Raw genomic sequence first — 22,903 nt, 5'->3', positions numbered from 1 at the left:
CGCCTACAACAGTAAAGCAGGGGGCTCTCCAGGGTCACACGCTCGTGTTTCCTATGGGACCGGCTTTTCTCCGGCCAAGACACTGGTACTTTTGGCAGAGGCTTATCTTCCGTTACTTGCCAGTAATAGGTCATGGGGCTCACTCCTCCACTTTTTTTTTTTTCACATGGATGACGCCTTCGTTACAGTTGTATCGGCAATAGGCGAGACTTGTGATCCGTAGCGGCCATATTTAAACGACCAGGAACCTTTTCAGTGTCATACTGCCTGAATTTTTTTTAAGGTGTGTTCAAAATCCATGTACTTAATTCCTTTTGATTTTTCACATTCATCTAGTTTGTATAACAATTCAAGGAATAGATTTGGTCGCTTTCAAAATACAATTCCTACGAGTAGACTGACCGTTCATAAGATTAATGTATCCTTACAAGCTTTGCAAATAAGTAGCTGCGGTCTACTGTGTCTGTAGGCAATGCATTGCATACAAACAAACCAGTGGCCTGCTAATCTGTCCTCCCATGTGTTTGTTCCGCCGGCCGGTGCCTACTCACCTAACCTTGCAGCTTCGTTGGCACTGGCAAGCAAAGACTGCTGTCTGGCGCCACATAAATTAAGTTCCCAGCTCGTCGTGTGTGCAGTTTAAACCGCGCATGACACAACACATCCACCCTGCCCACCCTGAAGGTCACGCATCAGCGCGCACCAAAGCAAGCACACAAACAGCTGAATCCGAATAAAGAGATCAGGTGAGGGAGCAACGCCGGGACACCACCGCCTTTCTCCGAGGCACAGCAGAAAATGCCTCGGAGGAAGGGAGTGTCCTTTTCGGATTGGGGGGCGTGTTTTGCTGTTGTCTCCTCCCTGAGACTTCTCGCAAAAAACACGCCCCCCGATCCGAAAAGGACGGGGCTTCAACGGAGTGACTGGACCTCTTCTCCAGTGGCTGGCCAGCATTTAAGAGGCCAGCCAATGGAGAACAGGAGAGAAGAGGGGCGGGTGCAAGCCCCTCTTCTCAAAGTCACTCAAACTCATTAAATCTCGGAGCGAGACTGCGCAAGCGCAGCCTTTCGCAGCCGAGACCTAAAAAGAGATGCATGATTGTGGGTCCCTGTGAGAAAGAGCCCAGAACCAATCACGCAACTTCCAGAACAGGAAGGAAAACAACGTTCACAGGAACGTTTTAAATTAAAGTGCCCATTTTCTATTGGCCTTTAAGCCGTCACTGCTAGGGCCAAGGCTCATGTTTGGGTGGCCAGGCTCATGTTTGGGTGGGCCAGGCTCATGTTTGGGTGGGCAAAGCTCATGTTTGGGTGGCCAGGCTCATGTTTGGGTGGCCAGGCTCATGTTTGGGTGGCCAGGCTCATGTTTGGGTGGCCAGGCTCATGTTTGGGTGGGCCTGGCCCACCCTCTAGAACCCGGGCCTGGTTTCAGTGGGGAGGGCAGCTTTGATGTGGTTAATGGGAGGTGGTCATTGTTTCGAGAGCACCTGATTCTTCGGAGGTTGTTTGGGACGAGTGATCGTTCATTTTGTTTAGGGGGTCTGTTTCTAGGGTTAGAGAATATGTTGTGTGATCTTGGCTGCAGAGTACTCGGGTGTGCCACGCAACCTCCCAGTTCATCTACAAAGCAGCGCAACAACGGTATGTCTGACGTTCGCTGCTAGCATTCAGCTTTATCAATGCTTGTTTCGTCTTGGTTTTTGTAAAGTCTTATTGGTGGGGGAGTTACTGGCCCTTCCTTGACCAATATTAAAAGAAATTGGCTAAATGCAAAAATAATTTTTTGCTCTCCAAAAACTTATATTTCGGCAGTAGTCTTGGCACTGAATTTGTGTGTAGAATGCTGTCGTTCATCGTGAAAGTAGCCAGTGGATGAGGTGCGCTGGCCCATTGCCCCTTGCTGTATGCTGTAATCGCTAGAATGAGAACGACACAACAGACCAATGGCTGACGAGGTCTGGCTGAAAGCTTGTATATAAGTATATTATATAGATATGTAGTAAAATCGAAAAAGTGTTGGGTAACGCCAGATCTAGAAACAACTAAAGTCCTAAATCCTTCACGAGACATCAACTAACTGTGAATGTGCTTATTGGGTGCCAGTATGTGCCATGCTTCACAGGAACATCCCCGGAGATAAAACGTATTTTGGTAATAATGTAATTGTAACATTGTTTTGCCATCTTGTGGCAGTCTCTGGTTTTGCACTTACAAAAAATATTTTTTCAATATCTTTTTTTAATGAACGTTTTATCAATTTTACCGTCTCAAAATGTATTCTTTGTAATTGTAAAGATGCTCATAAAACCTCTCGCATAATTAAGGGGTTATACAGTGGTCAATGGATTATATTCACGTAGACGAACGAGTCTGATGGCGTGGTGTTCCTTGCCTAGGGTGACCAGATTCTCTAAACAAACAAGCATTGGCATAGCCAATAGGTCTCGCTTTTGGGACCTTATAAGTATTTAGTTAAGCAGCACAATATCTTTAGTGCTAGAATATCAACTGTTGCATGGCTAAACACTTATAAGGTCCCAAAGGCGAGACCTATTGGCTATGCCAATGCTTGTTAATGAAATGTTTGGAAGACTAGAGCAAAGCAGTCTAAAGGTTTAACAATAAACAGCTTTAAACTCTATTAGAGTGAGGGTGACCATGTGTGCATGTCTTGCTCCTCAAAGTTACTGTGGATATATAATAGAAAGCTTCACAAATAAGTCATTAAAACACTTTCAAGAAGACAAATTCAGCCTGGTGTAGTGGGAATGTGACAAAGTACAAAGATTTATTTACAACCATTTCGAAAAATTAATCTGAAGAAGATTTTTCTGAGAATTTACATCAAAAAGGAGTGCAAACAATGTCAGAGATGTAAAATAAAACGACGAGAGTCGTGCAACCCATTACAAATGTGTGCTACAAGCAGACATCCTTGTGTGTCATCTGAACACTAGTCCAAAGCGTTTCCTTCCATTCCAGCATCTGGTTACCTGATCCAAATACATGCACCACACTTTGACAAAAGGCCCTCTTTTGTTCCGCAAATTTGGTAGTCCAGGCTGCAATATCTTGGGGGGCCTGACTGTGAAGACAACTACTTCCGGTTCAGAAAACTCCTGAAAACCTATTTATTCTGCGAAGCATTCAACTAGAACTATCAACACGTCGGGAGCAACTAAACAATTTGGTATGAATGTCATCGCAAATGAGGCCATAGTCAAAACCCTGTATTAAATCTTTTATGTTCTAATACATTCATATTTCTTTAGTCACTAAGGTGATGTGCTACTAGTTTGTGATACGGTACATACATAAATAAATTAATAGTCCAAACTACTGATATAGCAGGCTTTTCACTAAAGTTAATATTCAATTACTACATACATAGGCCTTTCATTTATCTGCAATTTTTATAATTCTTTCTGAAGACAAAATGACCAGCGGATAGTGTGAGCACAAAGTAGGCCTGAAGTGTAAATATCTTAATACGACATGCTGCCAGAACTTCATCATATGACCCCATTCTGGTCCATCCTTTCCCCATTCTGTTGCTCTTTTCCTACAATTTGTCTCAGTCTGGTTCCTGCTTAATTCACATTAGGGACCCTTGAGGACATGACTAGGCTATAATAAATTATTAAGTATAGTTTTTAAATTTTTACCCGGTTTTTACATAGGTTTAACACATGGAAGACATTACTTAATTTCATGTTACTTTATGAGCACCACGTGTCGCGCCTCAGCAGTGTGATTACCTTTTACAAGCATGGACTGTGGCTTGGGAAGTATTTATCCAAGTCTAAGAATTTCATATCTGCTTGTGCCCATACTACATTTATAATGATTACCATTGGAACATTTTTCAGACTTGAAAAAGCCCAAAGCTTGCGAGCACAGAGAACATAACTCGGACTTGCTATCCCTGTAAAGAATAATGTCTATGATGGCAAGAACAAGTTCTATAAGCAAATTTTATATGAAGCAATGAACATATGAAGATAGACAATAAATTAACTAAGACATTAATGATGATTTATGAAATATAAATATGTTTGAATATCACTATGACCTTGATACCCACGTTTCTTATGCATTATATGCCGAAGGTTCGATGCACAAGTTACTCTGCAGAAGGTGTTGAAATTGTAAGTTATTGCTAAACACATCACCCCTCCTGAGGTCAGTGCCCCCTCCCCAGGTCTGCTCCCGGTGCAGCCGCACCTGTCGCACTGCCCTAAAGCCTGCCTGGGTATGTATGCTCATTTATGAGCTTTACAAGCACATTATTCACTGTATATGTGTGGACTGTTGAAGATGCAACATGTGTCCTAACACATAGGTGGGTGGTCCAAAATATTTCTGGAGTTACGTTGCAGTCTTCCTCATGATAAGTCAGGTGATAACAAGGAGGCTGCACAATTGTGAGATGTGTGTGTCATGCATGTCTTGTGCGAACCCGTCCTGCAGCTGGAGCACATCTGGACCCAATCCTTGGAGCCCCGCCGCGGAGAAGCAGAGAAACGGGACCTTACAAGCAGAGAGGCACGAGAAGGAGCAGGCAAAGAGGTAAGAAGAGAGACAGTAGGAGCCGGAGCAGGCAGAAAGATAAAGCGAGAGAAAGCAGGAGCAGGCAGAGCGGTAGGAAGAGGGAAGCCGGAGCTGGCAAGGAGATCCAGGAGCAGAGCAGGCAGAGGGACGGACGAGACAACAGGCACATAGGAGTCTAGGAACAAGCAAAAGTAACGATGAAGTAAGAGAGATGTAGGTGCTCTGAAGCAGGTAGATGAAAGGGGAACAGAGGAGCCCCGGAGCAGGTATATTCGTTAGGAATGCAAATACATCTCCCGCAGTTGGCGGGGCAGGGTGCAGGTGTGAGGGCAGGAAACAGGGCAGGCAGGAGTTGCTGAATACCCTGAGGCAAGAGAGTACGCGGGGAGGGAGCGTGGGAGGAGATGGAATCAATGTGGCTAGAGCGGCCGACTTTGTAGCTGGGTAGCCAGGTTCGAGTCTGGCAGGAGGCTCAAACATCCTGTGTTTCTGGGCAAATCACTTAGTCTCCCCGTGCCAAAACAATGAATGTGTCCATCCATAATGCAACTGGGCTCATGTAAAGCGCTCCGATACCCTCGAGTCGAGTTTGCGCTATTTAAAACTGCAATAAAAGAAGGAAGAAAACAAAAGAGGGGCAAGTAGAAAGACGGACCAGCGTGTAACAAAGTGAAAGAACTGTAGAGGGAATATAAAGGGATAGATAATGAAGGCATTTAGAGAGAGGCAGAGAATCAAGAATTGTAGAAAGGTTGGATAAAAGCGCGAGAAACTGACATGGCGAGAGAGAGGAGGGGAGAGGGTAAGAATCACAATTAGAATCAAAATTAGGCAAAGTAACAAAGAGCGAAGACTGAGAGGGGAGAAAGAAAGGGGAAAAACAGAAATGCGGAACAAGGATCGGAAAAACAGAAGTGTACATATAAAGGCACTGTGGAGGCTGTGACACAGGGCCCGTTGCCCCGCTACGCCTTACGTCACAGCGTCGTTGGTATATCTGTGTCTGTTATTCTTGTAAAAGGATACCTTTGTGTACCAATTGCGACTGTGAAACTTTTCTTAATAGTGTTTCACTTGTTTTGGACCAGATGTTTTAGGGCTGTGAAGCGGCGTCACACCAGCCAGAGCTTTAAGTAATTATGTGCTATCTTTTTCAGGCAATTCGGCAGCGGAATGTGAACAGAGGAGCTCGGCTCCTTCCTTTCATAGACACAAGCCCCCCGCCACGAAAGTAAATGGTACCGCTCTGTGTGCCTGGAGACAGCAACACCCGTCTCCAGAATGGAACAAAGCTTCAGAGGGGCGGCACTGCGGCGGGCTATCGAGTAAATTCCTCATAGGGACCAAAATGGCTACTGAGAGAGGAATATGGCTCGTTCGAGCAGCAAAACCTCTTCCCATGTTGACGTATTTTAAAGCGACAAGCACACAATAACAAGCAGGAAGTGGGATAAGGGAGGGGGTAGGGGAGAGAGGCAATGCAGGCTGGCAAATGGTGAGCACTTTTCGCGGGCGCTTTGATGTTCGCAGTGGCCCCGCGGCTCACTGAGAACATCAAAGCGCCCGTGAAATGTACCCGCAGGCTGCCAAATGGTGCGCACGCCCGGCGCACATGCACTGAAGTTGGGGGCCTGAAAAGCACTCGTTTGCACTTCCAAATCCCCGTTTTCTATAGCTCTCGCCAGAGCAGCGCTAAAGCGCTGGCTCAGGCGAGACCTAAAAACGGGGACAGGTCATAGACATAGAACTAGGACTACGGTTTGCAGTAACCATCGACATAAAAGTAGGACTATTTGACAGCTGTCGTAGACATAGAAAAAGGACTACAATTACAGCTCCCTCCACAGACGAAGATGAAGCATTACAGACAACAAATCCGCGGTCTTTTATTGGCAACCCTCTCCTTCACACAGCAGCATTAGTACTTTTTATTACATTTACACTTTTAAGGACTATAGCATATATTTGCCAAAAATCAATAAAACATCACAGGCTAGCAAACGCCAGATTTACTAGCTTTATCAATGCTCGTTTCTATAGCTGCGCGTCAGCACCACGTAAAGTACAACTCACCAATGTTGCTTAGTTGCTCATGACAGAAAAGCATGGGAGGTAAACTGCGGAATGCTAAATTGCCAAATGGCAGCCATGGACCAATGTAAAAAAAAAAACCTTCTCTCCAGGTATTACTGCCTTAGGGTCTTAAGGGTGGCAAAGGCTGGGCGACCTCACAGTCCTCCCACATTTGCGTGGTCACTGCTGGGATGTCATGTTACCGTACTGGGGTATGTATAGTGCACTCTAGCCACTGGTACCATCTCATAGTGCAATAGTGTGAAGACCTGAGCAAAAAGCTCGAGCAGCACTGCTCGCCTCTTCCACAGGCATTAACCCTGCTCCTTTAAGTCCTTTCCAGCTAAACAGTTTGCCGTGATCTGAAAGGTCAGTCAAAAGGTCAAGTCATAGCTTTGACATGGAGAACACAGAGCATGCATCAATTGGTTATGAATAAAACATGCAATGAGCAATGCATTAATCCTTGCACGGTATGCATAAGGGCTACTGAAAAGTTTGTATGGCTATGAATACAAGCTACAGGACGAAGAAATATTGTTTTATCCAAAGTAGAAACTTTGGCTGGCACGATGACGTAGGTGGCGCTGCGTGTAAAATGTCTCTCTTCAAAGGATTTCCCTTCTTGCTACAGCGCTCACCTCAGTAACGACACATGCCGTAAACAGTGCAAAGAGAGCATGCGCGCGCATGCTCAACCGGAACAATAAAAAACAGGGACATTTCTGTGTTTAACCTGGACACTGTTTGAAAACAGGGACATTTGAGTCACTTGGAGAAAAGTGTCGGGACACGGGGACACTTCTCCAAAAAACGGGGCCCGTCCTGGGAAAACGGGGACGTCTGGTCACCCTATCCTTGCCCCGAGTAGAGGACGTCAAGGATTCTAGAGGGTCTGTAATTATTGCCTCGGAGCCTAACTTTGTGTAGGAGGAGTTCGGTCCGTATTCCAGAGGAGCATCTGTGGGCTGAGCCCCACGCACGGCTCCTGCAGAATGTTTAGTGCAGTCATTGTTAAACTTTTCACTTCTGTGGCCCTCCCCTGACTCACGATTGGATGCCGGGAATCCTGGCCTAAGCGTTTCTACGGCTTGAACCACACGAGTACACACAAATACATAAACATGTATACATCTGTTAAACTCAACATTTATGCAATATTTTATTTAATTTTTACACAAAAAAATACACAAAAGTCGGAATTTTCATTTTTATTAGGATGTTTGAGCGTTTAAGTGTTTGGTTTTATCGTTAAAGACGCAGTGTGACGCTAGACACTAGCATACCACTTTGTCTTTTTTGTTCCAAATGTATGCTGTTGTCTTCTAGGCGCACAGTGCCAGTGCTTAATTTGAGGCCACCTATCGCTCATTCTAGATTCCTTTCACTGTACGTGTGCTGCTCTCATGAATCAAGCCAAGGATCGCCTCCAAAGAGTTTTAACATTTTCAGGTTTAGGTTTTGATTTCTATGTAAATATGCACTTTATTATTCTACTAAAATAATCACGTTTTCTAAATGATCGCAGACCCTATGACTAGCTGCTGGGGAACCCAGATTAAGAATCAGTGTTTTAGCAGGCTGGTGTCTACGTGTGGAATATGCTAATGCTGTTTCTTAAAATGAGCAGGTAACATATTCGTCAACGTTTGGGGTGGATCATTTTACAAACTGAAAGGGGAATTACTTGTTTTAAGGAAATAGGCATGGCATCCCAGGCTTGGCATGTTTTAAAAGTGATTTACCAGTGTAGAGTGATCTAGTAATGATATCACGTATTGGGGTGGCCAAATGAATTCCTCATAATGAGGGTGTTTTGGTTTGGCAGACGTCATATAAAAAGACTATGGGCCACTGGGGCGATCCCAGGAAGACCGACCAGGCGGAATAATGAATTTAATCCAGGGCAGGCGGTCTCATGGCGGTGGCTGTGTTAGGCTCATAGGAGTGCCTTAACAGCATACGCCCCGTAAGAGTGCTTGCAGCACCTTGCCGTGCATGCCACTTGCCACAACGTGCATGAATTAGGGTGCAATTCCGGGGGCACAACATGTTCCTCCTACACCTCCAGGCCCTGTTTCGGCTGGGGGCCCTGTTAGGGCCCCCGAACCTACATGTCTGCCATCCCTTTTCATGGCGATGTCTCCACCAGAAAAAGGGCGGTAGATTTGCAGGTCGGAATATGCTCTGCTGTGCTGGAATCGGCATAAGGCCCCTTTACGCACCCTCACGCCGTAGTATCCTGGATCACAGCGGAGTCTGCTGTCCTGTGGCGGTCCCACCTCCACCATCATGATACGGCTGGCGCACCCACAGTGATGGTCAGTCCGGCACTGCGAGTAGGGTGTTCCCAAGACCGCCATACTCGTAATAAGGCCCTAAATGTATTCCTGCCGAAATATGACACAATGCTGTTTATATACAGGTACATGTATACTGAGACCAAATATAGATCTAAATATTTTTTCAGAAGCTAATTAGTACAGTGCATGTTGCGTAGAGACTTTAATTATGCCCTTGCACTTTAATATGCTCGAACCGATGCAAGGAACCAATAAACCGTTAGGGCGATCACCCACTTGATAGCTAACATGGAAGGAAATATAAACACATCATCAGAATGCTTATTCTTCCTGAACCGCCGTCCGCAGTGTGCCTTCCTTGTTGGAATTCTTGCCACACGTGAAGTTTTGCCGTCTGCATACACCTTTCTTTCCCTTCTATCCCTCCGCTATCCTTCTCACTCCAAATAACTGACTAATACCCACCACTCAAATTACTTTCATATTTCACCATACTAATTCACCACTAATCCTTTACGGGTTTCCGGAGTAACCTGCTACTCGCCAAAAAAAGCGCTTCAAACACCCCATCAAGGGTTAGAAGCGCTATATAAATACAAACCTTCTTTCCTCTTCTATCCTTCTGCTATCCTTCCGAATCCAAATAACTGACTAACATATCCACCACTTAAAATTTACTTGCATGTTTCACTATACCAATTCAACACTAATCCTCTATGGGTCCCGGAGTAGCGTGCTACTCGCCAAAAAAGCGCTTTGACGCCTCGTCAGGGGTAGTAAGCACTATACAAATGCAATTACTATACAATACATTCACATTATGGTCAGCTCAGGCCCCTGTTCATGCAGTGATTGATGTCCAGAATGCGCAATGGGCATTTGGTGAGAATTTGCTGATTCCATCAGATTGTATTTTTTTAACAGAAGCTTTATTATGAGTTTGCACAGGTTGTACAAGTTGTTTCTGCTTACATTCGAATTATTTGGAATATGAGGGATACTTTTGTGCTGGATGCAAACATTTATTTTTAATGTACAAATATTTCAAAAATGGAGTAATATTAATCAAATGAGGAAATAACAAATGGAATTAATTAGTGGAAAAAGCTGGAAGGAAAAATGGATGACAGAAAAAGTCAGCAACAGTTTTATTGCCATTCAACAGGAGTTAGAAAATGTGTCTGCAGCTAGAATAATGAGGGGTATAAAACAAGTCTGTAGGAGTTAGAGCAATTGTGTAAAGCATATTTAGCCCTCCAAGCTTAGGGGCAGTAAGTGGGACAGTAAATTACGAATAATGTGTCGGTAGATCGTTCCTCTGTTAGTAACTGTGGTGACACAGGAGAAAGATTTTGATGGTAGTATCAAGAACTCGTATCAAACGATTATCATGTATAATAAATGTAAAGGTGATCTCTCAAGTGGTTCATTGACACAATATTGAAACCATAAATATTGTGCTACTAAAATTTCGTGTCAAAAATATCGATCACAAAAATATAGTTTTTCTATACATATACAAAATATCGTAAAGAAATATAGTTTTACTCAAATATCGAAAATATATATATATATATATATATAGGATACTGTTTTTTTCTGTATAAGTAGTTTCAATAAGTAAAACAAATATTTTAAAATATAACATTACAATTTCAGTTAAATATTTTATATATATATAAATATTTACTAACACAAACACACATATATACATCTGTGGTTATGTGTATATACTCATATAAATGCCTAAAATTTAAAATATAAATTGTTTAATTGTTTTTAAATATACCATTATAACAATTATAAATATACATATATATTTACATACACATTAAAATAAAAAACTACAACAAATAAACTGCAAACTAATGTAAAATATTTCCAATTAGTTATAGATTAAAAGTAAACAATACCTAAAATTTTTTGCTAAAAATATCTTAAATTACATAAATGTATATAAAAAAATATAAAATTAAATGTTTAAACACATAATATTTATTTAAACAATATTAATAAACAAATTAACTATATAAATAATACATTTTCTATTCCTACGCCAAGTGGTGGACACCGGAGTGGTATAATTTACTATTCCCACTACAGTCTATGCAACAGTAGGGAAAGCATTGGACTCCGGAGGGGTAAAATGTACTTTTCCCACTCCAGTCTGTGCAGCAGTACGGAAAGCATTGGACACCAAAGGGGTAAAATGGACTATTCCCACTCCAGTTTGTGCAGTAGAGGGAGAGAGAGTAGTTCACGTCAAATAATATATTTTAACAACTATTATATTACAAAAAATATTACATTCGAAATATAAAAATTATATGTCTAATTGTTAACTTTTTTTTAACAAATTGCATAATTATTAAAATGTGTAATAATTATTGTGAATTAAAACAAATATTACTAATTTAATCAAAATGGCACACTATATTCCCACAAACATAACAGCCAACAATTAAAATGTAATTGAAATAAAAAAGTATAACACATTTTACACATTAAATAATACAACAACTATTTTTAATATATGAATAAATATTGTTTTCATTTATTATTACCTAATTAACTTCCCACTATATTCCTCTACAAATTAAACAACCCACACCCAAAATAGAACTTAACAAATATGATAATTGCATAATTTACATAATTGCCAACTCATAAATTAATAATTACCAATACGTTATTTTTCTATTAACTTCCCACCCATAAAAACCTCATAACCGACACCTAAAAATATAAAAAAAAGTATAATTACACAATTTACTTAATTATCAATTAATCAGTTAATACATAATCATTCATTAATTATGCATAATTAACTTGCCACTCTTTACCCCTGCACACTTAACAAACCGTACCTGAAATATATCTTAAAAATATATTAATTACACAATGTGTAAAATTATCAATTGAATAATAATAATTAAAAATTAAATATCAATTATAATTAACTTTCCACCTTTTACATTATATTTCTATAAACATACATATGTTTTTTGTTTAAATAAGTATATATTTATATATATTTTTAAATATTTTAATATATTTAATTTACATTCTAGTAATGTTATGTTAAAATATTTAAGATTTACTTTTTTTAACTATGTATATATATTAAACTATTTTTGTATATATTTTTTCGATAGTGTCAAACAATATTTTTTTCAATATCTTTCTACTTACCTTTTTATGTATGGGAAAACAATATTTTTGACACGCTATATCTGTAGCACGATATTTATGGTTTCGATATGTCAGTGGACTGAAGAAGGATTCAAGGGAATAAGAATCCTGGAGAGGCATGCAAAGAACTGGAATAAAGTGAAAAATGTAAGTAAAATTTTCTCAGTTAGCCTAATCATTTTCATACCAATCCATCCCTCAACCCATAGTGTGCCCACTCTACTTGCCTTTGTGCAACCTACAAATCAATTCAAATGATTACTGGCCCATACCCTAATGTCCGGATGCCCTACAGGGTATTTTCCAAGCTTTATAAACCAAAACATAAAACATTGGGTATATCAGGGGCTCATGCCTCCCCATCAACACCAGACAAACCGTCACCCAAGCCCTAGTCACCATCAGAATGGACTACAGCAACACACTCCACGTATGACTCATGTCACGCCTCCTGAAGAGACTGCAGACTATACAGAATTCAGCGGCCAGACTCATCCTCAGCTTCCCTAAGCGGACACACACGACCCCCCCCCCACCCCACCCCACCTCATAAGCTCCTTTGGTTCGCCATTCAGAAGAGATGTCAATTGAAGATGCTGAGCCACACCTACACAGCCCTACACAACCAAGGACCAGCATACATCAGCCGCCTCCTGAACTTCCAGCAACTCTCCAGCCTCCCCCTCTCTTGCTCACACCCCTTGCATCCGAGGAAGCAACAGTGGAGGATGCTCCTTCTCCTACCTCGCAGTGAAGTCCTGAAATTACCCCCCTTCCACCTCCGGACCACATCCTCTCTGCTGGAATTCAGAAAAGGACTCAAAACCTGGTATTCAACTAAACCCTCCTAAGCAGCAGGGTTCTCAGCACCTGGATACCCTCACATGTGAATAGTAGTGCTTTATAAGTCCTGTTTGTGTGTGCGTTTGTGTAAATGTTTAATGGGCAGGATCCAACATGCCATGGTGTTCCTGACATATAGCTAACGCACAGAAGCCTGTAGAAAGGTCTGTTTTCTTGTAGGTCAACTTGGCTATGCCTTGGACTGACGCTCATTAATGCATTCAGAGTCAGTCCATTTAAACTCCAAGCAGTGCTTCCCTCTATTGCCAGCCATGTATGGTGGCATGTGTTCTTTTGATACAACTGTGCTAGTTGTGGGAGATGGTGTGCTTACTTATATGTGTGTGCGTTTATAATTCTTGTGCACCCTTCCCTCATGCCATTATATAACCTGGACACTTTTTGAATTGGGTCACATGTCGTTCTTTAGTTCTACATATTCTTTACTGTCAACAGAGGGGCAGTTGGAGAATTCCAACAGGAAGCTGAGTTTATGCGCCCCTGGCATTTTAACTGTCTGTTCCACACTCCTTAGTGAAAATTGTAGTGTGCTGCTCTGGACCCTATCTACTGGCGTCCTTTGCCTTAGATGATGAAAGTTGAATTTGGTCACAGTCTCTAGCCCTTTGGTAATTCCTGGGGCAGCTCGTCTTCAGGTGCTCTAGAGCGTAGCCCTGCCATCTGTGAGTCCATAGAGGCACTGATAAATCAAATTATTACACTTGTGATGATTAACTTTAGCAGTGTTCCTGCAAACACAACTTTCGTGTTTACTTGAACTCTGCAGTGCGCGTGTCATCCCTCTCGGTATCTCCTCCAGACTCCTTATGGAAGAAGGGGCTGAGCGACGATCCAGTGACAGTGTTGTTTAAAAACACAGCACTCTAGATGGATGTCTGGATTACTTATCTGAGGTGCGTAGTACAATTACGATGTCCTAACACAAACACAATCCGTTTTATAATAGACATACTGCACATACCCCAGGCAGCACACTATATCCTCAAAAATGGGGCTATCAGGACGCGACAGGAGGAGCCACACAGAGGGGCAGGGGCCTAGCAGTGTCCCAGCTTCTGATAGAGCTGTGCATCAAGAGAGGGAGAGGGCTTGGGGTGTGTCTTCCTCTGAAATCTGGCGCTGCTGATCTGTCTGGCTCGTTGTTGGGAATCATGGCTTGTTGGTTCCAATGTTCAATGCCGGATTCCTGCTCTGCTGCTGCCGTGGAGCCTCTGAGTTTGCAGCTAAGGAAGAAAGGTAAGTAACAAAAACAACTCAGTCTTGTTTCTCTGTGCATATGTGAGTGAAAGTGTGCTTGTGAGTGATTGATAGTGAATGAGATTGAGCGAATGTGTGTTTGTGAGTGTCAATGAGAAGAAAAGCGTGAGTATCAATGAGTGAGTGTGAGTGAGAGTGAGTAGGAATAATGGAAATTGAGGGAGTGAGTAAAGCAGTGTGTGTGGGCCAGAATGAGGGCGTGTGAGTGAGTAATGGGTGCATCTAGCAATGGTGCAGCAGCTGCACCAGGGCAGAGAGTCCCTAGTGCAGCTGCTGCACTGTTAAAGCAGAATACCTGTACCCCAGGAGTTCAAATCAGCACCCCTGAACACCAGTAGTTGTGAGTGAAGGTCAGTGAATGTGAAAGTGTGAATGTGTGAGTGCAAGGTTACAATTGTGTGTAAGGACACCCAAGGCACATTTTTAGAACAGCGAGTTGAACCTGTGACAAGTTTTACGCCTCACCACTTTGAAGGATCACTAGCCTCCAATAGGTAATTCTTCTATATAAATACTTGATGTGAATGTGTTATGGACTAATTTGGTCATGCATAGATGTGGCGTTTTAAAAAAAAGTGTAGTTCAGCAAAGCCTTTACAATAGTCCTAGTCACCAATTAATATGTATTTGCTGAACAAAACCTTGTTAAGAATTTCTTCTATTTTAGTTGTAGAATTCAGATGAAGTCATAAAAATATTCATGCAAATGTTATGAGTGTGTAAATGTACTGAAATGTGTTATAGGCATCTCGTAATAAATCATCCTTTCATATAGGATCAGTCTGTAAGCACATTGTCAAAATTCCCATTCAAAGTGTCATTAAAGAACGTGGCTAAAAAGCAATTTCATACAGTTAATGCCACTTACTCTACTGTCTGGTCTCATCTCTGGACACGCTTCTTGGTGTCAGGAAAACACCTTTTTCTTAAACAGCAAAAGCACTTTCCATGCCTTGAGAAGTGCCCCTACGGCACTCAGAACTGTGGAGTCTCCACCCTACAGTGAAGCAGCCACCTGTGTGAGGAGACCTCAGAATGGACTTCATTCAAAATCATGTGAGCCTTGTGTAGACAACATTGGCTGTTGCACAGAAAGGTGCGATGAAGATGCATGGGAAGCGGAGATGGTGCAGCATGTCTCAAGCCTCAAGTGCAGGTGTTTGGGAGAGCGATGATGACAATCTGCTAGTCCTTACACACTGTGCTTCCAAAACAGTGATAAGAAAAGCAGATTCTTAGCTACAGAAACACGCATTTATTTGTTAAAATGAAAGATGTGTCATCCCTCAGGAGAATGCATTGGCCTTGGATCCATTTTGGTCCAAGCAAGCATCGAAGCCCCTCTTCTTTAAATTACTTTTGAATGTCATGTAAGTTTCCTCCTTATTGCGAGTTGGTCATCACGTCTACAGCCGATAAACAGCACCACGGTTTGCGCGAAGGCCCTTAACAGCCCCACACACTTTCTCATTAGCAGTAGAAGTTTAAGAAGCACTCGCTCCATCTCAGAGACACTTCACTTTCAGTAATTGATCAGTTTGACTATTTCCCACATGTTCAAGTGGCCGTTACAGTGTCTGCCATCTACATTTTTTAATTGACCCAAGCCATTAGCCACCGGTACTCAATCAGAATTGGCAGTAACTGGCCCATCGTGTTGCTTAATTTGCCTGCTTAATGAGCTCTTAGATATTCAAGTAGCCGATATCTGGCCATCCGCTCCTAACCTCAGTTCACTGATCCGAGAGATTTGTTCAAGTTTGTGGCAATATCTGACTGCCTGAACTTTCAAGAGCCCTGGTTTTGAAGGATCTGCTTTTTGGAAGTCTTGCATAAGTTTTCCTCTACCGAACGTTCACTATGATGTTTAAAACCTGAACGTTTTTAAAATGCAAATGTATTTAAGTACCTCACATTTGGGTATCGAAATGAGACGGGGATTGTTCACTTGAGCAACATTTGTAACCAGATCATATTCGGTCTTGTGTTTTTCAGTGACATCAAGAGGCTGTTCCTGGATCCTGACTTCTCCCTTCTGCAGCGCTGCCTGCTGGTTGCCAGGTAACATTCACTAGGAACACCTCAACCTTTTGCAGAGAGAAATATGCTCCTAATATGAACGCGACTGTGCAAGTATCACTCTTAAAGTAAACTATACCCATACCATCTCTTCCACTTCATTTTTTGATCGAGCTAACAGGACCCATGTAAACAGTATGGCTGGAAAAACCCGATAATACATCCAGAAGCTGCATTCTCATAGAGCTCTACATCCTCTTTACTACTACAGTAAATGGACTTTGACTGTGTGAATAGCCTGCTCTGCTTCCACGCGAATCAAATTCACTACATGGGTTGTGTGTACATGCGCCCACATGCAGTTGTCTGAGCACTACAAGTTTTATTTGTGAGGGGCTCATGTATGGCAGCTACACCGGTTCTTTGTGTTAGGGGTAGCTTTGTCTGCTGCTGCCTAGGTGAATCTGTTGTGTCGTAGAGGTTTGTACCGCTGTTGCTAGTGCTCTTCATGTGTCTTTGTAGTGGCCCATACAATGTTGGGCCCTGTGTAAACACTCAGTATACGTGAGATAATCCTGCATTGCAGAGAATGCAGAGTCCTCTTCTGTCATGCGATGGGGAATATTTATTGATTTATTTGAAACATTTTATATAGAGCGAACAAAACCCATAAGGGTATTAGAGCTCTGTACAGAGAGGCAGAATACGATTGGCAGGTAAAGGCGTACATACTCAACATATAGTAAGTTAACAAACACAAGTACAAAAATAGCAAACCAACCATGTGGAGCATATAAGTGACAAAAATTGCATAGTTGAATGAGAGACCCATGTGTCGACAAGAAATAAAAGTTAGTTAGGGTGGTTTCAGGTCGATGGTTGTGAATGGTTGTTCAGGAGTAACAATTTGACTTTTTTGAATGAGGAGGTCGAAGGGTTAAATCTGATTTTGGGAGAAAGGGCAAGACCAGAGAAGGAGCGGTTGTAAGTTCTTTTCTTTATGAATTTGTTAGGTTTCAGCAGGAAAGTGCTAGAGGTTCTTAGGGCCTGATTCAAATCTGAAAGTACAAGTTTTTGCCAGTTAAACGGGAATTTTATAGTGAAGTGCTTTGTGCGTCAAGCTGGCTATCTTGAACCGAATCCTAGCTACCATCGATAGCCAATTGAGCTGAGTTAGGTCTGGTGTGATGTGATCATGTTTTCTTGATCCCGTGATGAGTCTGGCAGCAGAGTTCAAGGTGGCCCTTAAAGGGGCCAGTCTAGCTTTGTGCAACCCTGCCAGGGCCACAATTCCATATTCCAATCAGAAGATAACTAAGGATTGTACTGCTACCTGCACGTCCTCAGGAGGCAGGAACAGCTTGATTTTCCTAAATGTTTTGAAAAGGTGGTTAGCACCCCTTGTTGTTGCACTTATGTGGTCTTGCACATTCAGGTATTTGTCCAGAGTTATGCTTAAAGATCCAGTGGAGTTAACAACATGAGGGTGCACAGTTGAGAGGTGTAAGTTGTTTGAGCCAGTCTTGAATGGGTGCAGAAGGGTTGAGGGGGCAATCAAGAGGAAATTCATGTAGTAAGCCCAGAACAGTCATCCCAGGGCTTCACTCTTTCTTCCCCATTAGCACATTTCTCTGTGTATCTTTCTTTTTGTATCTTTCTGGCAGTAGAAGATTCTATTCTATTCTATTCATGTAGTTTTCTAAAGCTGATGGCTATCCAGAAGGGCCTCCCAGCTCTGAGACATTGTTTTGATAACATAGCCTTGTGCTTACATGTTTGCTGAAAAAGTAGTTTTGCCAAATTTTGATAAATTGGAAAGTCTTCAAAAGTCTTCTAAATCTGAATTCAAACTCGATCTTTCTTATTCCCAGGAAGAGCATTCCAGAGTTTAGGATCAAGGAAGGCAAATGAGCGTCCTCCATCCCTGGATTTTTTTTATCCTGAGGACTTCATAAACAGTTGCTGGTTTGTGTAACGAAGAGTTCTTGCGGGATTGTATGGTATTACCAGTCTTTGTATCAGCCAGACTATGTACTCTTGTACATTGCTCAATGAGCAAGACAGAGTGCCTTGAATTGAATTCTGCTAAACACAGCGAGTCAGTGCAAGGCTGCCAGGACCGCTGAGGCTGATTGATGTTGACGGATTTTTAAAAGAATGCAGGCTGCTGCGTTTTTCAGGCAGCCATCTTAAAGTTTTTCTTTGAGCCTGAGTAGGCCGAAGCAGTTAGAGGCCAGTTTCTTTGCCTGTACCTCCATGGAGAGCTTGCTGTCGATCCAAAGGCCCAAATGCTTTACCTCATTTTTAGGGTTGGGCTGAGTTCTGAGAAAATCTGGCCAATTCAACTCTACCCAATGGGCTGGATTATTTCCTACCTCTAGGACTTCCGTCTTGTCTCCATATAATTTCAAACTGCTTGCACATATCCAGTCTAGTACCATCTTTAAACAGTTGTTGAATTGATTTGATGTCTTTTTGGTGTGGGGGGCCCCCTGGGAGATGACAATTTGTGTGTCATCTGTATAAGATGGAATTGAGAAACCACACGTTTTCAGTCTCGTTCAATGGGTGAACATATGGGTTGAACAGAGGGGGACTTAGTGACGAGCCCTGGGGTACCCACCATTTTAGGGGGTAGGTTTTGGACAGAATGACTCCTTCACACACTTGAAAAGTTATGTTTTCTTGGATGGAGATAAACAGTTTCAGCTCTGTCCTGTGATATCTGCTTCTTCAAGCCTTTTATAATATAGCGATTTCATTCTAATTTTTTTCTTCTTGCCCTTTTCATTCTTTTAATTCTTTTTAGGTCTCGGCTGCGAAGGCTGCACTTGCGCAGTCTCGCTCCGAGATTTAATGTTTTCAGAAGAGGGGCTTGAACCCGCCCCTCTTCTCCATTGGCTGGCCTCTTAAATGCTGGTCAGCCATTGTCTCTCCAAAGAAGCCCCGTCTTTTTCGGATTCGGGGGCGTGTTTTTTACTTTCTTTCTCTCCTCTGGAATGTAAACATTTCAGCCAATGGCAAGAGGAGAGAAAGAAAAACACGCCCCCCAATCCGAAAACGCCGCTGCGTTTCTCCGATGCATTTCTGCTTGACCTCGGAGAAAGGCGGTGGTGTTCATGGCGAACAACAAGCTTCACCAGGGCCGTCGGTGCAAAGCTGATCTAGTGTGTTATCTTGTATGTACGTACAGAGTGAAGTGGGGGCTTCAGTGCACTGTACAGTCTAGGTCCGAGTACCCAATCACATTACTAGCCATAAAATATTATCAGCTTTCTGCATAAGTTTAAATCGACCGCCAGGTCACGGACTGCCTGCTTCCATCGTCTCTCATCTGTTATAGTTTCTTTACGTCACTTCCGCCCGCTGTCCTCCGGGCTGAGCGTGTGGTCCGCTTGCGGAAATCCAACTTCTTTCTCTTTCTCAGTGGCAGACATGGTGGACGCAGTGGAAGCGCATCCCGGGGACGCAGACGCCAAGCTCAGCAAGAAGTAAGCGGTGGAGTGTGGCCGTGTGATCGCGCCTGACAGTAGGAGCCCGCTGTGCGCCGCGCCTTGCTGCGGAGACTGGTCTAGAGCACGCTGGGATGCGGGTTAAATGTACCTTCTATTGTGCGGACTCGGTTTCCCGTCATGCAGTTTGTAGCACTTTCTCAAGGCATTGTTGGGAATATAGTGCGAGGGCATATTCGGATTTCGCTGCTGGGCTACGCGTATCGTGCTTCTGAACTTCAATCCCCAGCCTAACTTCAGCAGAGTGCGGCTGATGCAACCAGGAAGGGACTGGACGAGCCATACATGTCAGGCAGCGAGGCTTGGGGCTACCGAGGGAAGCGCATGTGACACACGGGGGAGCGGGTGGGTCTGAGAAGCAGCTGACTAACTTACTGAAAGCACTCCGATCAGGAGATGCGCTTGTAACACATGGGGGAAGGGGGGTGGGGTGATCTGAGTAGCAACCGACTGATTATTGAAGGTACTCAGGAGATGGCAGTTAAATACTTTCCTCTGGAGCCTGACACCTTCCCTTTCAAGAATGTCCCACAGCTGTCTGAGAGCAGACTTTCACCACAGCTGGATCCTTAAGTGTACTTCATTGAGTTTATCCTCCGTGTTAAGCTCGCTCTTAGCGTGTATATATCTATCCACAGTCCTTCGGGGCTCTATTAAAAGTGGTCCTACATGCTGCTGTCAATTCCACCCAAAATACACGTTACAATCGATGTAATTATGTGTTCTGTTTAGACAGAAACACTTCTTCGCTACTAGACTTAACAATGTGTAGACTGCTTTAGAAAAGAGCTGTGATTTTAACATACACATCCCAATGAAAGTGCGCACGTCACACTTTATGAAATTATAATTTCAATATTCCGTCAAAAAAGCATCAAGTTGAAGAAGGCGCTATATGGAGCCAAATAACAATGCCGTTTCTTTAAATGTTTTAAAAACATAAACAAAAATAATGTCATGAGCAATGCCAAGAGCTCTAACTTTAACAATGCCGAGACCATTGCATTGTAAATGCTTGTTTTAGTTCTTTACGATCTTTTGAGAACCAAGGCATCCAACCTACTGAACGACTGGTCTTTTGTTGTCTTAAAGGTGCTAGACTGTCCAGGGCGTTTTGCATCTACGCCTCAAATATAGTGTACCTATCTGCAATATCCCCGCCATTTTTGGGTTGGTGTTGGTAGGTATGCTCTCCCATGCTTCTATGTACAATTTTGAGCAGTAACGTCTCAGTCTGGGTTGGTGAGTTGGGGTGACTTTACTCCCTGTTCCTCAGAGTTGAAAAGGTATGGTCTTATGGTCGGGCAAGTAAATACCTTTAGAGTCATCTGTGGCCATTTCTTGTATTTTTTAGAATATAGGGTCTAGTAGGTGACCTAACTTATGAGGGGGGAATGTGACTCATTGTGTCGATCTCAGGTCTAGCAAAAGGTTTTTCGCAGTCTCGCAGATTTGAATCCATAGATGTAAATTTAAGTTTCCTAATACTGTAAAACAGGCTTTAGTAAGACTGTGCTCTGCAACCGTATCAGGGAGGGCTGGCATGAACTGCCTGGCCGGGCCAGGTGGGTGTAATGCATATAAAATCTTTTCAGGAATTGACCTCTCTCAAAGACTACACCAGCCGTTTGTCAAGTTCCCTCAGAGTCTGCACCTTGAAAGGCTGGCAAAATGTCACTGTCTTACAGCTCATGACAATAAATGCTTTCCTCCGGGAGTTTATCATCGCATACCTTTAACTCACAAGAAGCACAGGGTCTAAGGAAAGATTTCTATTCCATTACAGGAATCTCTGATATTATGGAAAATAATGATTTCAGAAACAGTGAAATTCTTATCATGAGCAGAGGCTTTAACTGTACACTTAATGGAAAGTAAAGAGCTTAGCTGTGCTGCAAGAGTTGCTTGGCACAGAGTCCTTTCCATATTTCCAGATGCAGAGAGTTTCTTTCAAAGTGTGAAAAACATTGAAAACACTACAGGATTTCCTCACATATAGGAGAACATTTCAAGTTTCCTGACTTCTGGGGAGAGTGGAGTTCCGAATATGACCCCCTCATTGGCTGAAGTTTGCTTGAGCTCGCACAGCCATGTTTGTCTAGCCCGAAAAGAGTTTTATTACCTTCTGGAAGGTAAGCAGCAATTTAAAACCGGCAATATATTGCTTTGCTTGTTGGATAAGCCATAAGGACTCATCTCGTCTCGTCTGCACCTAAGAAGAAGAGAGGAATGAGGAATGAGACGGAAGCAGGGAGTACTTCACACAATAGCCAAAAATGGAACAAGGGAGTCAGACAGGAAGGAAGGAGATTACTTTCTCTGACGATTGTGGCATCGAAGCATACAGAGCCCGTCAACCTGAAAAATAGAAAAAATAATAAAAAAACTTCTTAAGTTACTTCATAAAATAGTATTAAAATACACTGCTGCCATAATCCTGGTGCTCCTTGAGGGCAAATATCCAGGGGCTTTTATGTCACATTTCTCTACGAGGGAAAAGTGTCTATCTTGGCGCCGGTTGATATCCTTGAAGGGTTTGGCTCTTTTTCCCATTCATCTCTGTGATGCAGATCAGTAAACTTCCTTTCTCTCCGCAGACTTTATGGGGATGAATCGGAGCTGCATTTCTGGACTCTGGCAGCCCACCACCTGCATAACCTGACCAAGGCAACTCGCAACGCTGCTCCAGCCACCACAGAAGAAGGCACCTCATTGCCCCCAGATACTTGTTTCAGCCCCCTGGACATATGCTACGATTTACTGTGTGAGAACGCCTACTTTCAGGTAACCTTTAGCAATTCTGGGGAAAGAAAAAATTGTTTTTTTGTGACATAGCAGACTATGGAGTATTCTTTATTGTACAAACTGTGCTGTCTCTCTTTCTGTATGTATGCTCAATTCTAAGTACCGCTCAGTGTCGCTCAGTGTGTCCTTGTGCAGTTCTCACAGTGCTCACTGTACCAAAACTGTATGATCAGCCGCCTACACTGTAACCATTCACAGCTCTCAGTGGGTCAGATATAGAGTTTAGCTGAGGTACGATATCTGCCAAACAGCAGCAGATCTCTCATCTGCCATAGTTGGAGTGCATAAAAATCAGTGCACCCCTAAAAAAGGTGCATCTCTCAAAGTC

At 42.7% G+C, this 22,903-nt stretch overlaps 1 protein-coding gene across 2 annotated transcripts in view; it reads left to right on the top strand.

Moving 5' to 3' along the window:
• The window catches only part of WDR11 (WD repeat domain 11), a 671,833-nt gene that overhangs the window by 573,096 nt on the left and 75,834 nt on the right, over nucleotides 1–22,903 (top strand). For both annotated transcript variants that reach the window (XM_085602786.1, XM_085602777.1), the window contains exons 22-23: nucleotides 16,235–16,300; nucleotides 22,368–22,554. In XM_085602786.1, coding sequence (XP_085458912.1) covers nucleotides 16,235–16,300; nucleotides 22,368–22,554 — 253 coding nt within the window. The remainder of the gene's footprint in view (nucleotides 1–16,234; nucleotides 16,301–22,367; nucleotides 22,555–22,903) is intronic.

Source organism: Triturus cristatus, chromosome 1_2 (assembly GCF_964204655.1).
Source record: "Triturus cristatus chromosome 1_2, aTriCri1.1, whole genome shotgun sequence".
NCBI lineage: Eukaryota > Metazoa > Chordata > Amphibia > Caudata > Salamandridae > Triturus > Triturus cristatus.
The sequence above is the reverse complement of the archived record's forward strand: the minus strand, read 5'-3'. Positions and strand labels throughout refer to the sequence as shown.